This window comes from Mus musculus, chromosome 18 (assembly GCF_000001635.26).
Source record: "Mus musculus strain C57BL/6J chromosome 18, GRCm38.p6 C57BL/6J".
NCBI classification, from domain to species: Eukaryota; Metazoa; Chordata; class Mammalia; order Rodentia; family Muridae; genus Mus; species Mus musculus.
Window position 1 is genome coordinate 22,692,925 of NC_000084.6, and position 19,588 is coordinate 22,712,512.

Sequence of the window (19,588 nt, forward strand, 5' to 3'; positions counted from 1 at the left end):
TCAGAATGCCAAAATGGGATATTTAGGGGGAAGTTAGAAGATTATTTTTTTTCAAACACTGTCACAAGACTGCACTTCATATTTTAAACAGAAACTGATAGAACTTAAGTACTAAAATTTATAAGCAGCTAGAGGTGCATGCCTTGGTTAGAGTACTTGACTGATGGCGTGCACTGCCAGGCCTGCACCGTGGTTTGACCCCTAGTACCACAAAAAACAAAACAAAGTTTAGAAGTTTTCAGAATCATTTCTTTAACACAGAAATCTGTTTATTAAACCAAACAAAACAGAGAAAAATTATACCAGCCCTCAAAATTTTAAATTTTCCTTAAATAAGCAAACTCTAAATTCACACCTTTAAAAGATGTTTGTGCATCTATGTATTTCCAAAATACTCATATTTCAATAAGATTTTCACATTATAGTCACCAACAGTATCACAAATTTTTTTTGTTTTTGTTTGTTTGTTTGTTTGTTTTTGTTTTTTTTTATTTACGTAACTGTAAGGAACAATAGTTCTAGAAACACTAGAAGAAAAAAGCATAGCAATGTCCACAGTTACAAGAAAAAGTGCACATTACCTGGTCACAATCACAGTCAGTACTTGAAAAACTAGATGTAAGGAGTAAGGAATGCCACTAATGCCTTCAACTCATTGTCAAAACCCGAATGACAGAGATTTTACATAAAATAAGGCAAAGTCAAGAATGCACAAAGAATTTGTAATTCAACCGAAGCTAAACAACAGAAAGGGAACTAGTACAAGCATGAGCTAAGGTACTTCTCCTTAAATATTTTAAAAATAGGCTGCTTCAGTGCACAGAAAATACCACTCAGAGTGTGTCTAACACTAGAAATAGAGAAAATGGCAGAGCCTGGGAGACAGGAGGGGAGAGTTCGTTGTTAAGATCCAGCTCGATCGGCTGAGAGCTCTCAATTTAAAACAAGAACAGAAGCTTAAATGATACAAATCATAGCAGGAGACATAACAGCCTTTCCTGGAAACTATTTCCAAAAGAAATGAGAAATACATACAAGAGTGCAAAGTTTAAGATTGTCACTTGCAACCTCAGTAACATTCAGTCATCTACACCCAGTCGCTGCTCTGGAGGGTTGCTTGGTAGCACAACCAGGGGCGAGCAGCTCTGAGGAAAGCACGCGCAAGGGGCTGGGTTTTGTTTTGTTTTCAACATGGTCTTTTTTATAACTTTTAGAAAATTCTGGGATGAAAACTTCTGTGGTAAGCTGCCGTGTGGCGTGGGTGTTTTGAGACTGGAAATGGAGGCATCTCTTGGAAGTAGTTCCTGATGAGTTGACTTACAGAAAGTAGGCAAAGGGTTTTCCAGCATTGAGGGTTGTTATTTTTCTTTTGTAGAAAGAATTTGGAAAGAGGAGAAGGCAAAAGGGATGCAGGAAGGGTACTTAACAATAGTTTCTCAAAAAACAGTTTTCTTTTAGGACCTATGAAAAAGTTACCAAAGTAAAAATGACCATTCTGAATGAAAAACAAGTTTTCTTTTTATAAAAATTACATTTTTTCTTTTAAAATACAAGATCCTTTTCATTGTTGTCATATCCTGTAGCAACAAGAAATTTGGCTTTTTATTTCCCCAGATACTTCATCTTTCAGTCCAATGAGTCAGTAGAAAATTCCACTAATATTTCAGTTGGATCTTGAGCTTTATATATATATGTATATATACCACAAGCTTCTTCATTTTTATCCTTGAATTAAGAATATCCAGGCTTTTAAAAATCTGCTTATGATATTTATGCTGACACACTAAAACATAAAGCAACAGGCTGGGCACATTTGAGCATCTCAAGTACTTCAAGGTCAGAGTTCCTGTGAAGTTCCTTAACACACCAGGGTATGGAGCAAGGACAGCCTGGCATGATGGAAATGCTTCCCTCAAAAGGTTGTGCAGCAAGCCTAGGAGTATCTCTGCTGGAAAATCAAGTGTCATTAGTGGAAACTGCAAATTTAGAACCCAGTGAGTACAGACATCGTTTGCCTCAGTTCTGTTGTAAAATGAGATTTTCCAGTTCATCTGCGGAACGCAATAAAAATGCAGCCGATTCTCGATAACCGGCGACAAGCTGTCTCACGGCATTGATTTCCGTCGGACTGAGCTGAGGTCTGGAGGTTGAGCTGCTGGACGATCCCGAGCCAGTTGCCAGCTGCCTCTTCATGCTCAGATCTGTGGGTCCTAGACAAAAAGAATCACAAAATAAGACAGGAATAGTATTTGTTCTAAGATCTCACAGGTGAGTGCCCATCAAATTAAGATTGCATTTATTCAAGAATGCTTTCATGAGAAACTCGTGGCCTCTATAATCGAATATGCATCTGTGCTCTGAAAGACTAATGACTAGTGTGATATGACTTGAGGATTTTTTTTTCAGGTATCTTGGACAGTTTCCAGCCATCCTTCCGTGTTATAGGGAAGACTCGAATCCTTTGAACACCTGAACACCGTCTGTTAGAAGAGTTCAATTTGAGTCTGTCTCCCACATGGTGCAGAAGCTGCAGTGTACCAGTATTAAGATGATGAATTGCAAATATTTCTATTTGCTGCATTCATTAACAAAGTCTCCCTCCCAACTTTATTTCTCTTTTTAAAGGCCCACTGATTGCTATTAGTGCTGCGGACATGGGCATGGGCATTAAACTATCTATGGGAGCTTGGACCTATGGAGATGCAGTGGTATCAGGAGTTTCTCAGCCATGGGTAGGGCTGTGTGAGTACTTCTCTCCATGTTAACATTTGACTGGCTTGCTGTTATGCAGGGCTTGTGTAGATACTTTGTCCACTTGTCACAATCAAGAAATATCTAGGAAGGAAGTCTCAATAAGGGACTGTTTAGAGCAGGCTGGCCCATGTTTGGGTAAGTATGTAGAGCTCTATCTTGATTGCTGAGGGAGGAGGAACACTTCATGGGCAGGGCTCTGGACTGTGTAAGAATGGAGACAGATGAGTATACGCATGCACACAGTGGTTCCTACATCTCTGCTACTTGACTGAGGATCTGAGTAGATGCTTCAAATTGTTCTGCCTTGAACTGTCAATGAAGATGAACAGTAATTTGAAACTGTGAGTAGAAAAAAAAAACCCTTCTCCTCCAAGAGACTCTGTCAGCATAATACTACAGCAACATGTAAAGAAACCATGACAACCCCTTAAGAAATGTAGATGTTGTTAGCTGAGGGCCTTCTATACAATGTTTAGAGTGGACAAAGTTCACAGTACAACTTAAAGACTTGGGTTAAGCTTTTCTTTTACCCCCTCCCTCTATGCCCTCCCTCCTTCTCTCCTTCCTTCCTTTACCACCTCCCTTCCTCCCTTTCTCCCTCCATTCCGTTTGTTTTCTTTCTTTTGAGGAATTGGTTGAGACCTTTTTAATCATTATATCAAGGTGGATTAGTTTTACAACAGGTTAGACTCAATTCTTCTTTGAGAGGAAGTGAGGAAGCTGTTTTTGCACTAACCCTACAAAGAAACTCAATGTTGGCAGCCCTGCTTTATGTCACTAAGCTACATCTGTATTTGCATAAAACTCAGTCAGAAGTCTCTAGTATTTCCTTGTACATTTAAACCAAGTCTCGTGGTTCTCATTTTACACAACATTCAGTCATTTATAATGAAACATTATACGAGGTTGTTTAAAATCCGGAATTCAGACATTAGCACTGAGAAAATACTTCATATCAAGTTTCTATAGTTAAATGCTTGCTTTTATAATTCAGCAATCATTTATTAACATTTACAAAATTTGGAGAGAATTCCTAAATTTAGAAGTATACAGAATTGCTAAGCATATCACAACAGTCAAGTACCCAAACTGCAATGATTCTGCAACCTTAAAGCTTTTTAACAGATCCTAGACATGGGTAAGTACTCAGACAAGGACATTCCTTTTGTGAGCTAAATTAAAAGATGCCAATTTCCTACTAGTTCTTCCCAGGGCATGAGGGGGACAGGTCGATACCCAACCACTCTGCCATCATCCCTGAAGGAGGCAGAGGTCTCCTGAGAGAGAAAGAGCTTCACTTGAAATTTAATTAGAGCAGACACAAGATCTGCACAAAGAACTCTGACATCTGAGAGCAACATACTTCTACTGCTGTCATGGCCTTTCCAAGCTTTGATTTTTCAGGCAGGGTTTATCTTCCATTTGGTCTGCTATTTACAAACTCATATTATCGACATGACAAGCAGAGAGAGGCGTGGGTTGTCACATTTGCAGAAAGGAGTCACCGAATCTGAGCTCAAACAAACGATTAACAGTGTCGGCTCTGTCTGCAAAGTTCTGAGTGGATTTCTGCCTTTCATCGAAACAGATTTACTTTTCATACAATTTATCTTGATTATAGTTTCCCCTCCCTCTACTCCTCCTACCTCCTTGCCATCTCCTCTCTCACCCAAATCAGCATAGTGGCATAACAAATGTTCAGGGCTGCAGTTGGACACTCTTCTGACCTGGTTTTACTTTACAGTCAAGAAGTCAAGTACTCATATAAAAATGTTAAAAGTAGAAAAGAAGTTGGAAGGATCCTTCTCTCAATGGTGTAGAGATGTTTCTAGTCTATGCCAGACCATACCAGTTTACTAGAGTTGGAATGCTTTGGTTGATTTTTCTTAAAGCTTGATTTCTGAATCCTGAACTGGAATTGAGGCAAGGTTAAGCAGGGGCTCTAGTTGTCTTGGTGTGAAGGAACCTCACTTAAATGTTACAGTTTAACACTTACTCAGCCTGTGCTTATGACTTGAAAACCTTCTTTTTAAAATAAATTTGATTGTTGCAGTTTTGTAATTACTTTTCTTTCTTTCTTCCTTCCTTCCTTCCTTCCTTCCTTGTTCCTTCCTTCCTTTCTTTCTTTCTTCCTTCCTTCCTTCCTTCCTTTCTTCCTCTCATCTTTCTTTCTCTCTCTCTCTCTCTCTCTCTCTCTTTCCTTTCTCTCTTTCTCTCGTTCTCTCTTTCTTTTTGAGATAGTCTCACAAAGCCAAGGGTAGCCTTGATCTTACTATATAGCAAAGGATGACTTTAAAGTTCTGATCCTCTTTCCTCTACCTCCCAAAGGCTGAGAATTACAAGCATAAACCACTAGGCCTCACCTGGGTTAAAAGTCTAAACATCTTAACCTAGAGAAGATACAGTTTTGTTAAAAATTTATTGGCATATGTAATTTCGGGATACCTGTGTGATATCTTCACCTTCATTAGCCACCCCACCCTCCAACAAATAAAAAAAAAGTCTTTTGCTAAGTGCTTGCTACTAACATCCTTAATGTTACAGGGGGGAGTGAGGAAAAAGTGTGTCATATATACTTATTCAGTGAGCATTTACACGGTCCTCATCCAGTGAGGACTCACATAGCCCTCATCCAGTGAGCACTCACACAGTCCTCATCCAGTGAGCAGTCACACAGCCCTTGTCCAGTGAGCACTCACACAGCCCTTGTCCAGTGAGCACTCACACAGCCCTCGTCCAGTGAGCACTCATACTGCCCTCGTCCAGCATCACCACCTCTCCTTCATTTCTGCCTCAATGATTCAATGCTATGTCTGACTGATTCAGCTTAACTCAAAAAACAACTATTGTATAACTAGGATGCATTACAAAGTAAGAGTTCAAAGTTGATGAAGATGTACAAATTAATGAAGTCTAGAAAATTATTTTTGAAGACAAAACCACTGGGATCATGGTTATAGATGAGTCAGGCCAGTGAGTCAGAAAGACCAAACACATTGACCAAAAAGATGCTTAAAGAAAAAATGGTTTCAGTTGACAAAGCTACGGCAAACATAAACCTTCATGAGGTCACAGTCACTTAAGTGTCATTGTGTTGAACAAAGTGATATGGACTTATTCTTTATGCTAATTCTTAAAAGTTGAATCAAAACATAAGAATATGTCATGTTAACCTATAATTTTTCTAGAAAGTTAAGTCTTATATAGCAATATTAGAGCCATGATTCATTTTTAAGATATGATGTATATTTGAGTTATAAATAAATGTTCATTTATGATTTTTAGAATTTAAATGAAAGTACACATTGATAATTATTCATTTTTATTTCTTAAATTAATCTAGTAGTTAACTGTTCGCTCCCAGTTTATGGTACTCTTTTGTTTCTTGTTTTAAACTGCTTCATTTTGTAATAGTATTTTAGTGTTAATTTTCCTCAGGCATTGCTGTACTAGGACACCATTTTTAAAACATACTTTAGCAGCAAGAATCATATTTTTGAAGACCATGCTAACTACTTTTAATTGTTAAAAATCACAGTGACATAGGTGAACAGATTGCTCTTATTGAGGACCTAGATTCAATTCCCAGCACCAACATAGTGGCTCACAACCATCTTAACTCCAGTTATAGGGGATCCAATCTCTCCTGGTCTCTACAAATATCAGGTCTACCTGTGGTGCATACACAGGCATGCAGGCAAACCACCCATGTGTGTGTGTGTGTGTGTGTGTGTGTGTGTGTGCGCGCGCGCGCACGTTTATAAAATGAAATAAAGAAAAATAAATATAGTGAGATTGCTGGGAGATGATTCTGTCAGTAAATGTCTACTACTTGAGAAATAGGACATGAGTTTCAAAGCCTAACACATACCACAGAAAGCTGCATTGGAATGGACAACTGAAATCCCAGTGTTGGGGAGGTGGAGACAGGTAGATTCCTGGGGATTTGTGGTCAGACAGCTTAGCCTATGTAGTGAGTTGCAAGACAGTGAGACTGTCTCAAGGGAAAGGTAGACACAGTTAGGTGACAATGCCTATAGTCTGGTTTTATGCCAACTTGACACAAGCTAGAGTCATTAGAGAGGAGGGACCTCAGTTGTAAGGAGAGGACCCAGCTCAGTGTGGGTGGTTCCATTCTTGGACTGGTGGCCCTGGGTTGTGTAAGAAAGCAGAGTCATGAGCATGGATCTGAGCAAGTCATAAGGACCAAGTTAATAAGCAGCACACCTACATGGTCTCCACATTAGTTTTTGGATCCAGATTCCTGCCCCTGATTTGAGTTCCTGTCCTGAGTTCCTTTGATGATACGGAAGCATGAGCTTAGTAAAGCCTTTCCTTCTCAAGTTGCTTTGGTTCAGGTATTTCATCAATAGCAACAGCAACAGCAACAACAATAGGAACCCTAAGATATTCCTTGCCTTCTGGAATCCATACCAACACACTCCAATTTCACACCCCCATACAATCATAAGCCCATTCCCATTACACAGATTATATTTCTGATGTAATTTTAAAGAATAAAGCTCATTTAATTGGTGAGAACCCAGAACCACCAGCCCAGGGGTGGCCCAACCCATAATAGACTAATAGACTGTGCCCTCTCACATCAATCACTAATTTTGAAGAGAGAGAGAGAGAGAGAGAGAGAGAGAGAGAGACCTACAGGTTTATATGCAGAGTGATCTTATAGAAGCATTTTCTCAATTAAGGCTCCCGTCTGATGACTCTAGCTTGTGTCGAGTTGACTTAAAACTAGCTAGCACAACTGACCCCTTGTAAAGTTGACACACAAAAAATGTGTCACTGTTAAGCTACAACTTTTCTGCTCAGGTTCATCCCCATGATCATAAATTACTACTGATATTACAACTTAAAACTGTGTGTAAAGATGCTTGCTCCAAAACATGACAGCCTGAGTTTGTGCCCTAAAACTTACCTACAAGGTGAAAAAAGTGAATGAACACAAACAAGTTGTCCTCAAACTTACATATCTATGTTATACTATGCACATATGCATGAGACTACACACACAATGTAATAAACTTGAGAAAACAAAACAACTCTAAAATATTGAGTCTATTAACTTTTCATTGTTTACAGATAGGCATTAAAATACTAGCCTAGTTATATTGCACAAATTTATTATTCACTAATTATCAAGGGATAATTGATAACTTCTGAATCCAATGCAAACAGCATGGGAAAGATTCCTTGGTGGTTGTTATTTACTTAGGTGATCAATATTTGAATGAATATGCATTATTAGAAAGCTGGAGGTATGTTTCCTCATATGATTGTTAAATTTTAATTTATTTCCAACATGTTTTTCTTTTCTATTTCTTGTTCTATGATTTTTTTTTCTCTTTGGCTATAATCACGGGTGTCATTTCCCCTTTGTGATTTTATTAAGTTTTCATTTATTAATTTATAGGAGGTAATTCTGGGGGGTACATGGAATCAGATAATTATTTCTTTCTGATTAACCACTTCTCATTATTCCAGACACAGTCATCAACACCCCAAATTTTTGTTTAAATTCAGAATATTATTTATTTTCAGTAGATACTACAAATACAGCTTTTCTTTCAATTATTTGCATGACTATGGTTTTTAAAATATCTTATGCATATATACATCTGTCTTATATGCATTTATGTGCAGAATCATGGGAGACCAGAGGATGTTGGATCCCCTGGAACTAGAATTGCAGGTGGTTAAGAGACACTTGATATGGGTGCTGTGAATAAAACCTGTGGCCACAATGGTGAGACTCTCCACCCCTGAGACACCTCTCCAGCACCAGAACTCTGATTTGTATAGTTTCCTGTAAGACTTGGTGTCATTCTACATTCAATGCACTTGACTTGATTAGGAAATTTTCAGAGAGTACACTACAGTGGGACTTGTACCTCTTCTGCCATCTCAGTCTAAAAGAAATCTTTGTCAATCCAATTACATAAGTATAACCAAAGCCACTTCTGATTGAGCTTCCATTAGTTTAATATTCCTTACATTATTAAATTTTCTATTCTCTACTTAATAAATATGGACTAATCAACACCAGATTACCAAAGAATAGGGTTTTTACACTGTGAGGTATGAAACATATTTAAGATTGGATACTCAAGAAGACATAGTAGTTAAGATACACACCACAGTCATGTTTAATATATTATTGAAAAAGGAAGATGAAGTATAGAAATGGCATTTTCTAATCAACAAATTCCTTTCCTACAAAGCATGAACATCAAGTTAAGACAGTATTTATTGATTGGTTCTGGTGTCCTATAGAGCATGATCTTATATCTTCTCTATAATAGAGGAAAATTTGAATGCTTAATATTGAATTTCAGTGGAAATTATAAATACCAAACTATCCAGGAAATTTTTGCCTTTACAAAAATTCTATGCTTTTGAATTAGGTGGCAGATATATGTCATCTGGAGGATCTGAGGAAGGTTTCAACATTTAAGGCCAAATTGGGCCTCATAGTGAGACCTTGCTACTATGTGCTCATATGATACGCCATATATTAAATTAAATTCTATGTTTAAATATACTGATTTTAAGAATGAATGGGAATGAAACCCAGATCCTCTGCAAGAGTGGTAAGCACTCTTAGCTGACATTTCAACATTTCCCCCCATTGTCTTGATCTACTTGGACTTTAGTTCAGTTTTGTATCGAAACTCATCTTTTCAAGGTAATAACCTATAAGTAGGACCCCAACTGATATACGGACAACACAACCTAAAGTTCAGAGACCATTGTGCAAAAGAGGCCAAAACTTAAGTACCAGGACACTATTTGCTAGATTGTGTCTCTGGATAGGACAGGGGAAGTTGCACCCACGAAATCTGCATAATCAAGTAATATCAATACCAGCTGGTGTACCAGTATAGACAGGGACAAGTATACAAGGTCCCAGCCCTAAGTTAGAAAAAAAGAAATTATAAGTGACCAGTGCTGATGGAGAGAGGTAGAATTGGTATTCCCCATTAAAAAGACTTCTGGATAAGATTATCCAGTCTTAGAGGTTAAACCCTAATTGTATGCATATAAGCAATGTTAAATGAACTTAACAGGTTATATATATGTGTGTGTTTGTGTATGTCAGAACATAGTAGTAATAATTAAAGGAGGGGTCATGGCTATGACAGTTAATGGGGAGGGACATGAGTTAAAAAGCAGAGTGAAAGAGGTGGTAACAATCTAAATATAATACTCAAAATTGACATTTAAAAAATTTTTTAAGTTAAAATTTTTAAACTTCAGTAAAAATTCAATTTAAAACTATGAACCAGGCTCCTCATGCATGAATATATGGGCATCAAAAAATGGACATGGTGTGATTTTACTTCTTAGGAAAAGAAAATAGAACAAGAAGATATGAGGGGTTAAGAGGTAGGGGTAGATCTTGTTGAAGTTAGTGGAGACATGGGAGTCAATATTACCAAAACACATTTCATGAAATTATCCAATGATTAATAAAGTACTAAATTAAAAATGTAGATAGAATGGCACTTCTACCTATGTTACAGCACTGACAACTTCAGTAGCAAAATCCAGCTGGTGAATTTGAACCCAGTATGTAATTCACCTCAAAACGCTGAAATCGCATTTAATGCAAAGATGAGCAGACAGCACTAAAGTCAGGAAATGAAGGCATGGGTTTCTGCTCTCTTGCGTAAGCTTCCCTACTATGTTAGGTTGACCAAATTAATCATATTTTCTGAGCTTCACCAGTAAACCATTAACAAATATTGCTTCCTTTGTTTGCTATACTGATCAAGCAGGAAAAATAGAATGAAATTATTTGAATTAAGTAGTCTAAGAACTGAGGTTGTGTTGTGTGTGTGTGTGTGTGTGTGTGTGTGTGTTATGTATGTGTACGTATGCACTATGTGTATCTCTGTGTATGCATGTGTTCATGCTTACATAATAAAGCAAGGATTGTTACATGCAACGTGGAGGCTAGGAAATCTCAAGAACTGCAGTCAGCAGTCTCGATCCTCAGCATAGCCAGTAGAGAAGCTGTGGCCTGGTGAGTCACAGAGATAATGATGTACCATTCAGCTGCAGACATGTGGGCTCAGGCCCTGTGAGAACTAAGGGTCGAGTCTGAGTTCTGAGGACAGAACGCTCCTGCACTGTAGTTCAGTTGCTGAGGTTTTGTCGGTTACTGTCTATTGTAAAGCTAAGTGGAGGCCCCCGAGACTTGGAGTTTGCAAATAGCCTCTGTGACCCTTGTCCACAAGATGATTTTGATTGGTAAATAAAGATGTCAACAGCCAATAGCTGGGCAGAAGAGATGTAGATGAGGTTTAGGTTGTATGGGCTTGGGGTCAGAGGAGGACCCTGAGGGGAAGAAGGTGGTACAGGAGAAGGAGAAGGAGAAGCTGCCGTTGGTTAAGGGTCAAGAAAGCTTGGCTCTGAGGGCAACCCAATTGGAGTTAACAACAGCCCAGATGAAACAGTAAATAGTACATAATCACCCAGGGTTAACCGATAGGAAAGGAGATTCTAACAGCATGGAGGGAAAGCAGCTGCTTAAGGCTTACTGTAAATATAAAGGCTGAGTGTGTTTTTAATCCAGGAACTCAATGAACAAGATAGAATAGAAGCCCCAGGCCTGGATTTAAATATTTCTACAATATCAGTCAGTTTCAGGCAAGATGAGTTCTCTCCTTCCAACTGTTTGGCTCTGTTTCTGTGAGGTCTTTAACTTGTTTCCCATACCATAAGTAGGTAGTGAAATGGCTGGACACCTATGGCCAAATCAAATGATAAAAACATACTAGCAGTTACATTTAAAAGATTATTAAATAGTTCACCTCTAAAGGGCTGGTAGTCCTAATCACTTTTAAAATGTTGAGATCATTATCTAATTTATTATAAACACAAAATATGGAAGGAGTTGTATTCCTTCTATATCTTTAATGACAATAAGAATAATTTTAGATTTTGGTATACCAGTGGTTCTCAACCTGTAGGCCATGACCTTACAGGGATAGCTTATTCAATACCCTACCTATCAGATATTTACATTATTATTCATAATAGCAGCAAAATTACAGGTCTGAAGTAGCAATGAGATAATTTTATGTTGGGGGGGGGGTCACTGCAACCTGAGGAACTGTATTAAAGGGCTGGAGAATTAGGAAGGATGAGAATCACTGCTATGTCCTAAACATACATATTTATCCCATAGTGATTAGAGTTGATAGTTCTACAGTGATTGGTAAACTTAGACAAACTATAACCAACATAGATACACTGAGAAAGAATGAGGTAAGACACATGTTAATTATTGAGGCTATAATCCTGTAGAATTGAAATTATTAGTAACTGGCAATCAAATCAGCAATTAATAACTATATTATAATTGTACAGTAATATTAAAAGTATTTCTGTATTAGAAAGTATTTTAGTTGAAATTTCAAGGTATGTAGTATTACATATTAGAATTACTACCTGATTTTGTTTAATTTTGTGTCCATGCATGTGTTTATGTATGAGCATGCACACATGAGTTGTAAGCACTTGTGGGGGCTAGAGGAGGGCATGATCCCTAACACTGGAGTTACAGGTAATTATGAGACACCTCATGTGGGTTCTAAGAACCAACTCTCAGTCCCCTCAAGTGAACTCTTAAGGACTCAAACATCTACACAGCCCTTCCTGGCTATTTTAAAACATAAAATTACATTTGTTTTTCTTTTGCCACCTTACCAATATTCACATCACCATCAATAACATCTGTGGGAAAACTCTGCTAACTAAAGTCAAAGTCCACCATGACCAGATAGCCTCTGGGCTAGGAGCAATGTGGTAGACTCCTTTCTTTAGTGGGTCTTCTTCTCTGACCTTGTCTGGGGGAATTCTAGCCCCCATACTCACTTCTACCTAAGGAATGTCATATAGCCTCGATTCCTTTATAAGACCATTTTCCTTTCCCCTGAGAAAACCTGTTGAGTTAACATCTGAGATTCCTGAAATGCTTCCCCATGCTAATGAGGCACTCCAGTTACTCTGAGCCACCAGCCAGTGACCTTTGCCCATGCTGGATGTCCCAACCCTCAGTCTCCCCAAACTTTATAAGCCTTCAATAACCCCAAGTAAAGTTGATCTGCCTACTTAACTGTGGGTCCCAGTGCAGTTTATTCAACATACATATTCACAGAGATTCCATACCCCCTGTTCCTGGTATCTGCTCCAACTGCCCTTGTGGATTGTTTACATGAGAGCAGGGAGACACACAAATGTATGGTTACATAGGACACATAATTTTTATTCAAGTGGTTTCAATCTTTGTCAAAACGCACTAGATGGAGGTGACAGTCATGTATGTCATTTTATTTATTGTATCATATTCTTAGGATCCTCTGAGTTTTCATGTTATATATGTATAGGGCAAAGTAACATGAAATTGTTAGTGTGACCCATCTGTTTTTACAACCTTCAGAAATAATTTTATATTTTACTTTTTGTCAAGGGAGACTTGGAAAGTGTTCATAAATCAAAGTTTAAGGTAATACTGAAATGATGCATAGGACATACTCCAGTCACAGTAACTCTGGTTGCCTTTGAAGTAGACATAAAGCAGGCAGCTACTTCTGGACCATTTTTGTTGTTGCTGTTATTTTCAAATTCAAATGATTTAGGTTGAAAAGGAAAAGTAGGGCATTAACTTTGTGAAAGGAGAGAGCATGAGAGTCTAGTACATAGACTATCCTTAAGTTAATCATCAAACCAAAATGAAGACCAGTGAGCTTGGCTGCTTTCCTGTACACCCAAAAAGAAGATTCCTTTTCTATCTGCAATGATCAAAACTATGATGAAAGAAACAGGGATCACGTGGAGTAGGGCACTTATGCTGAATACGCTTCTTATTTTGTGTGTTTGTGGTGGAAGCTTGTGTGGAGTTCTGAGGACAGCATTAGGTGTGGGTACTTGCCTTCTGTCTTGTTTGAGACAAGGTGTCATGTGGAAGTTGTGCATGTGAGGCTAATTGTCCCATCATCTTTCTGGGATTTTCCTCTCTGTTTTGTTGTAGGAATGCTGGGATTTTACATGCTCTACACACTTATCCATCTTCCCAGCCCCGAGCCCCTTTACCCTATTTGTCAATATGGTTCAAGAGTAAACTTTGTAAAAATTGATGACACATAAAATTTTAAGGAGCGGTTTTTGGAGCTAGAGTGTGTATGCTTGCTTTCTCTCCCTGATTGCTTTATCAAATATTCACTTTCCTTCATCAAACATCAAGAGACTTGAAAGTGAAACAGAATTGTTTTTACAGACCTATACAAAGCACTTCCCAGCATATGACTGAAGACAGAGTGGATGGATCTCCATTAAGGATAATGCCCATTCCCCAGTTTTTCACCTTTGTTATTAGATGGCTTAGAAAGCCAATTAATATTTTATAAGAAATAGAAAAATCATGGGAGTAAATCCTGGTGGAACAGGGTATTGGCGAGAAGGATACTATTACAAAGGAGTAACATGACTGCTTTGAACACAAACATAGGATGTGTTGCCACACCCTTTGGACAAACTTTATTCATGGCTGTTATTTTTAGAAGAAGATTTATATAATATATATCTATCTTTGTAATCATTTTCTATAGTATAACATAGGCACAGGATTCCATAAGCTTTATATTCACCTTATATATGTATGGAACAAATAAAGGGCAATAAAGACTACTGTACTGCTAGACTTTTTAAAAAGACTTCATTTATCTTATTTTATGCCTATGAATGTTTTGTCTGCATATGCATGTACATACCTGGTGACTGTGGAGTTCAGAAGGCAGCACTGAATCAGCTGGAACTAAGATTACTAAAGGTTGTGAGCCATCACGTGGGTACTAGTGATGGAGCCTGGGTCCTCTGAAAAAGCAACAAGTGTTCTTTGCCACTGATGCATCTCTCCAGCTCTTCACACACTTAAATTTTTGATCAGTTCTGAGTTTGAGTGAGTGGCCAATGCAAATAGGAGAGCAAGCTTTGTAGAGTAGAGAGATTCTGAGTACAGAGCCGTGTTTCTACCAGTTCTGGTCACTGTGCACAGATGGATAGGGCTTTCAGGATAGCCTTCTATTCACCAGTCGAGACTCAATTTAAAATTACCATGTGACTTGAATGAAATAAGAAAAAGGAACATCTGCATGGAAAATTTTAACATGAGAGAAAAGGAAGCACTTGTGTTCAACCATCTTGGGGTGATTTAAGAAGACAAAGATCTCTAGTGAGAGGAAGTTAGTGGCCTCTGGCCTGCACTCGGATGTCTACCTGTATCCAAGCTAGGAATGGAGGATGTAGAAGATCAAGTATCCTCCAGAGTATTGAGTCCCTAGAGTACAAGAGCATGCTGAACTCCCCACTCCATTCCCCGAGAACTTCTCTTGGAGTGCCAGTGGTGAAATTAAAGTCCTTAGAGGATGTGTCAACATTCAAAGGGCATTGTGCAAGGAAAACAGCCCACACCAAGCTTAATGATCTCATGTCACCCAAAAAGCCCTTCTAAAGTTCATCAGCAGGCTCAAGAAAGCAGCTCCAGAGTGCTGGGGGGGGGGGTCTTCTTCCATCCCTCCCCTGCAGGGCATGGCACAGAATTCTCAAGGGAACATTAAGAGCACATAAAACATAGTTTATTGTACAGTAGTAAATACCAGGCTCTGAGGAAAGAGGCTGCTCAGCCTTGAACTGTAAACCCAATTATATAAGCTGGATAGCTGAGAAAAGCCCAGGTCCCTCACCTCCCCTGTCAAAAATCTGTCCCAGGGATCTCCGATCTAGGAATTTAGTAAAAACCGTGAAAACTCACTGTTAATTTGAAAGATGCTTCTTGGACTCTGCAGATAAGTCACATAATTTATTTTCTTTTTTTTTTTTTTTTTTTTCTTAGTTTTTCGAGACAGGGTTTCTCTGTGTAGCCCTGGCTGTCCTGGAACTCACTCTGTAGACCAGGCTGGCCTCGAACTCAGAAATCCGCCTGCCTTTGCCTCCCGAGTGCTGGGACTAAAGGCATGCGCCACCACGCCCGGCTTCTTTTATTTTTCTAGCAAATTACTAGTATCATGTTCAGTCATTAAAATATCAAGATAAGCACCATCTCTCCAAATCCCTAGCTGCCTCAATACAAAAGTATCTGAATAATTCACTGACTCAACTAAATTCCCAGTGCTTATATTGCCCCACAAGGGAAAGCTGGAAAGGAGATGGACTGAAGTGTCACGAATGTGCTTAGGAGGCTGGAGAGATGGCTCAGTGGTTAAGAGCACTGACTGTGTCTTCAGAGGTTCTGAGTTCAAGTCCCAGCAACCACATGGTGGCTCACAACCATTTGTAATGGGAGGGATCCGATGCCCTCCTGTGTGTGTCTGAAGACACTGACAGTGCACTCACATATATAAAATAAATGAATCTTAAAAACAAAAAAGGAAGAAGAAGCCTGGTTAAGTCTCAAATACTGAGTCAGACATCCTTCAGATAAACAGTAAATCAAATTCGGTCACGGCTGAAATGTTCTAATGTCTCTTGTATTTAGTTTTCTAGTTTTGAAGTAACTCCAGTTTACAAAAATAAAAAGGTTTTTAAACACCTCTGTTACATTAGGAATTAGCTCCATTTGGAATTAGGAAGAGGAATTTACTTAAAAGTCAAGTAACTTGAGCTAGAACGACAAATTTCTTTCTCACTTTCTTTCTTTCTTTCTTTCTTTCTTTCTTTCTTTCTCTCTCTCTCTCTTTCTTTCTTTCTCCCTTTTTTCTTTCTTTCTTTCCTTTCTTTCTCTCTTTCTCTCTTTTCTTTTCTCTTTCTTTCTTTCTTTCTTTCTTTCTTTCTTTCTTTCTTTCTTTCTTTCATCTGTGTGCATGGTGTTGTGTGCATTTGTTAAGACAGGTCCATGTATGCTGGTCCATATGTACATGTTTCTGCAGACTTGTGTATGTAATGTTGACTTCTGGTGTTTTCCATTGATCTGCTCTTCATAGTTTTTTAAACAAGGTCTTTAACTAAACAAGATGTTCATAGAATGGCAAGAATGCTTGGCTATTGAGTGTCAGGGATTCCCCTACCTCGTATACCCTCCCACCAGAACTACGGTTCCAGACATACACCATGGAGTTTTGGGGATTTGAACTCACATACTTGTGCTTGCACCAGCAGGCATCTTACCCATTGAGTCATCTTCCCAGTCTCCAAAACGGAGTTTTTATGGTATCTTGTAGACCAAACTCACTTAATTCATTGAGAAAAGAATTAAGCCATCAAAGGCAGAATGTTTGCTGTTATCAATGCAGGAAAATGATTTCCACAAAAATAAAACCGGTCAGTGTCAATCTAAGTCTGTGAGTTAGCACTTTTGCTAGGAACCCGGTGATAGTTACACAGTCCTCTGTGTGGTACACATACTCTACACATACTCTACACTGGCTTCATAGCAGTTTTGGTTACTAGACAGTTGAAATGGCTTCTATTATGGTGGATGACCTAAAGTTTAAAATGTATTTTAATTAGTGCATATCAATTTAATAGCCACCAATGGCAAGTGCCTGTCACATTGGATCCCATCGATCTAGATAAAACTATATTCGAAAGAAAGAAAATCTAACAACCTGAGTAGATTAGAGCAGAAAAATGCAATGCTTTAATTAAATAATCAAAAGAGCATATTAGAGAAATGAGCTTACTAAATGTAGCCAGTTGAATGGGGCTTATGGACACAACTGTATGCTAGCTTTTGGGCACTACAGACAGAAAGACCAGGGCTGCTGCTCTTAGCGAAGAGTATACAGAGGTAGGAGGATACCTTCAACCATTCTTGCCAAATCTGTTCTTGTTTCGTGAAATACCTTGCCTTAAAAAAATATGGAGATCAGTTGAAGGAAAAACACCAGAAGTCAACCTTAAATACACAATTGCCTGTAGAGCTCTCTATGCCACTAAAGATTGTCCTGAAGAAGCAAAATAAATAAAATAACAAGTTAAAAATATAAAACTAGGAGACTAGAGTGATGCCTTATTAGTTAAGAGCACTAGCTACTCTTCTAGAAGACCAGGCTTTTGCTGTTAGTACTCACATGGTGGTCACAACCACTGTATCTCCAGTCTCAAATGATCTACTTCTAGCCTCCATGGACACCAGATATACTTTTAGTATACAGACATACATGATGAGCAAATAACCATAAACACAATAAATAAATAAAATTAATATGTGTATGGAAGTGTGTAAATACTGATGCCACAAGTTGAATCTTTGTCATTTTTGTCTATGGTGTGGTTTCTCACTGAACCTGTAGTTCTTCGTTACTGATTGAGCAGCCGAGCTGCTAGTTCCAGGAATTCCCTTATCTCTGCTTTCCTATTGCTGGGGCTACAGGCATTCTGGTGTTTGATATGAGTGCTGAGTCTTCAAACTCAGATCTTCATGCTTTCCCAGCAGACATTTACTCACTGAACTACCTCCCCTGCTTTAAAAAGTCCACTATGCTTTGACAACTCCACCAGAAATTCTCTGAGTTATAATAACCGCAGACTCCCAATTACTCAGACTCCAATTTGATCAGATAAGTCACCCTTTTCATATAACATGTTATCATGAACATCTTCCCATTATGTAGAAACCTACCAACTCACTGTGGGGGATTATGTAGCTTTTCTGAATCACTTTCAGACACCACTCTATAAAATCAGTATTATCTATAGAGCTTTTTGTGATAGATTTCATGCAGTTCTCACACAGCAGGAACATTCAGCTGGTGTGAAGCAAGAGGTGAAGGCCCTTCCCCATCCATCGACATTACTCTTTACATGTGACTTCCAAGCTATCATGATTTATTCAAAGTATAAGATAAAGCCAAGTGAGCACCTCCTAGGTCCCTGAATGGTTACAATAGTCAGTTTTCCCCTCTGAACCATAGGCTTAAAAGTCAATGGTGTTTTAAAGTAGAACTCAGACATTCCAAAATATTTCTGTCCAATATTTGAAGTGGAATGTTTCTCTTTCTTCAATATTATAATCTTCAGGGTATTAAAAAAAGGGGGCTCAGGAATTAATAAGGTATTGTCAGAGTAGAGCACATGGCACAGAGTAGGAAAATGCTTGCCTTACAGCATGAGATCCCCAGAGCGTACATAAAAGTTTCCAGGTGTGGTAGACTGTGAGTATAATCTAAGTGCTTGGATGGTAGGGACAGATGAATCCCTGGGGTTTGATAGTCACCAAACCCAGCCTACTTTCTACTTGTTAAGTTGCAGGCCAATGTGAGAATTATGATTTTAAAAACAAAAGGGTGGATAGAACCTGTGGTTGTTTGAATGAAATGCCCCCATATCCTTTGGCATTTGAATACTTGGTCCACAGATAGTGGCACTATTGTGTGGGTTTAGTAGGTTTAGTCTTGCTGGAGGTGGCATGTTACTGTGGTCACTTTGAGGTTTCAAAAGGTATGCACCATTCCTAGTTCATTCTTCCTCCTTGCAGTTTTAAGGTATGCTTATCAGCTTCCCTCTCCAGCCACCATGCCTGCCTGCCGCCATGCTTTCCTATCTCAATAGTGATGGACTCTTATCCCCTTGGAACTGTAAGCCCAAATAAAACATCCTTCTCTCACAGTTTCTTGTCACAGCAGCAGAAAAGTGACTAATTCCAAACCTAGAGAATGGCACCTTAACTTGTCATCTGTCCTCCATGTTCAAATATCACCTAACAAACACCAACATACATACAACTCACACATACACATACAAAAAGAGAAGAACAAGGAAAAAAAGGTGTCCCAAGAGGCACAATGTTTCACTGGGAAAATGTTTTTACATA

The 19,588-nt window shown here is 38.6% G+C and overlaps 1 protein-coding gene across 13 annotated transcripts in view; it reads right to left on the reverse strand.

The window, feature by feature from the left end:
• Window positions 1–227: 227 nt before the first annotated feature.
• The window catches only part of Nol4 (nucleolar protein 4), a 349,489-nt gene continuing 330,128 nt past the window's right edge, over window positions 228–19,588 (reverse strand). For 7 of the 13 annotated variants that reach the window (NM_199024.3, NM_001347510.1, NM_001347509.1 and 4 more), the window contains one exon: window positions 231–2,210. In NM_199024.3, coding sequence (NP_950189.2) covers window positions 2,196–2,210 — 15 coding nt within the window. In that variant the 3' untranslated portion in view covers window positions 231–2,195. Of the gene's footprint in view, window positions 2,211–19,588 lie in introns of all 13 variants that reach the window. The other 6 variants (XM_030250501.1, XM_006525999.3, XM_030250503.1 and 3 more) reach the window with 2 other exon arrangements.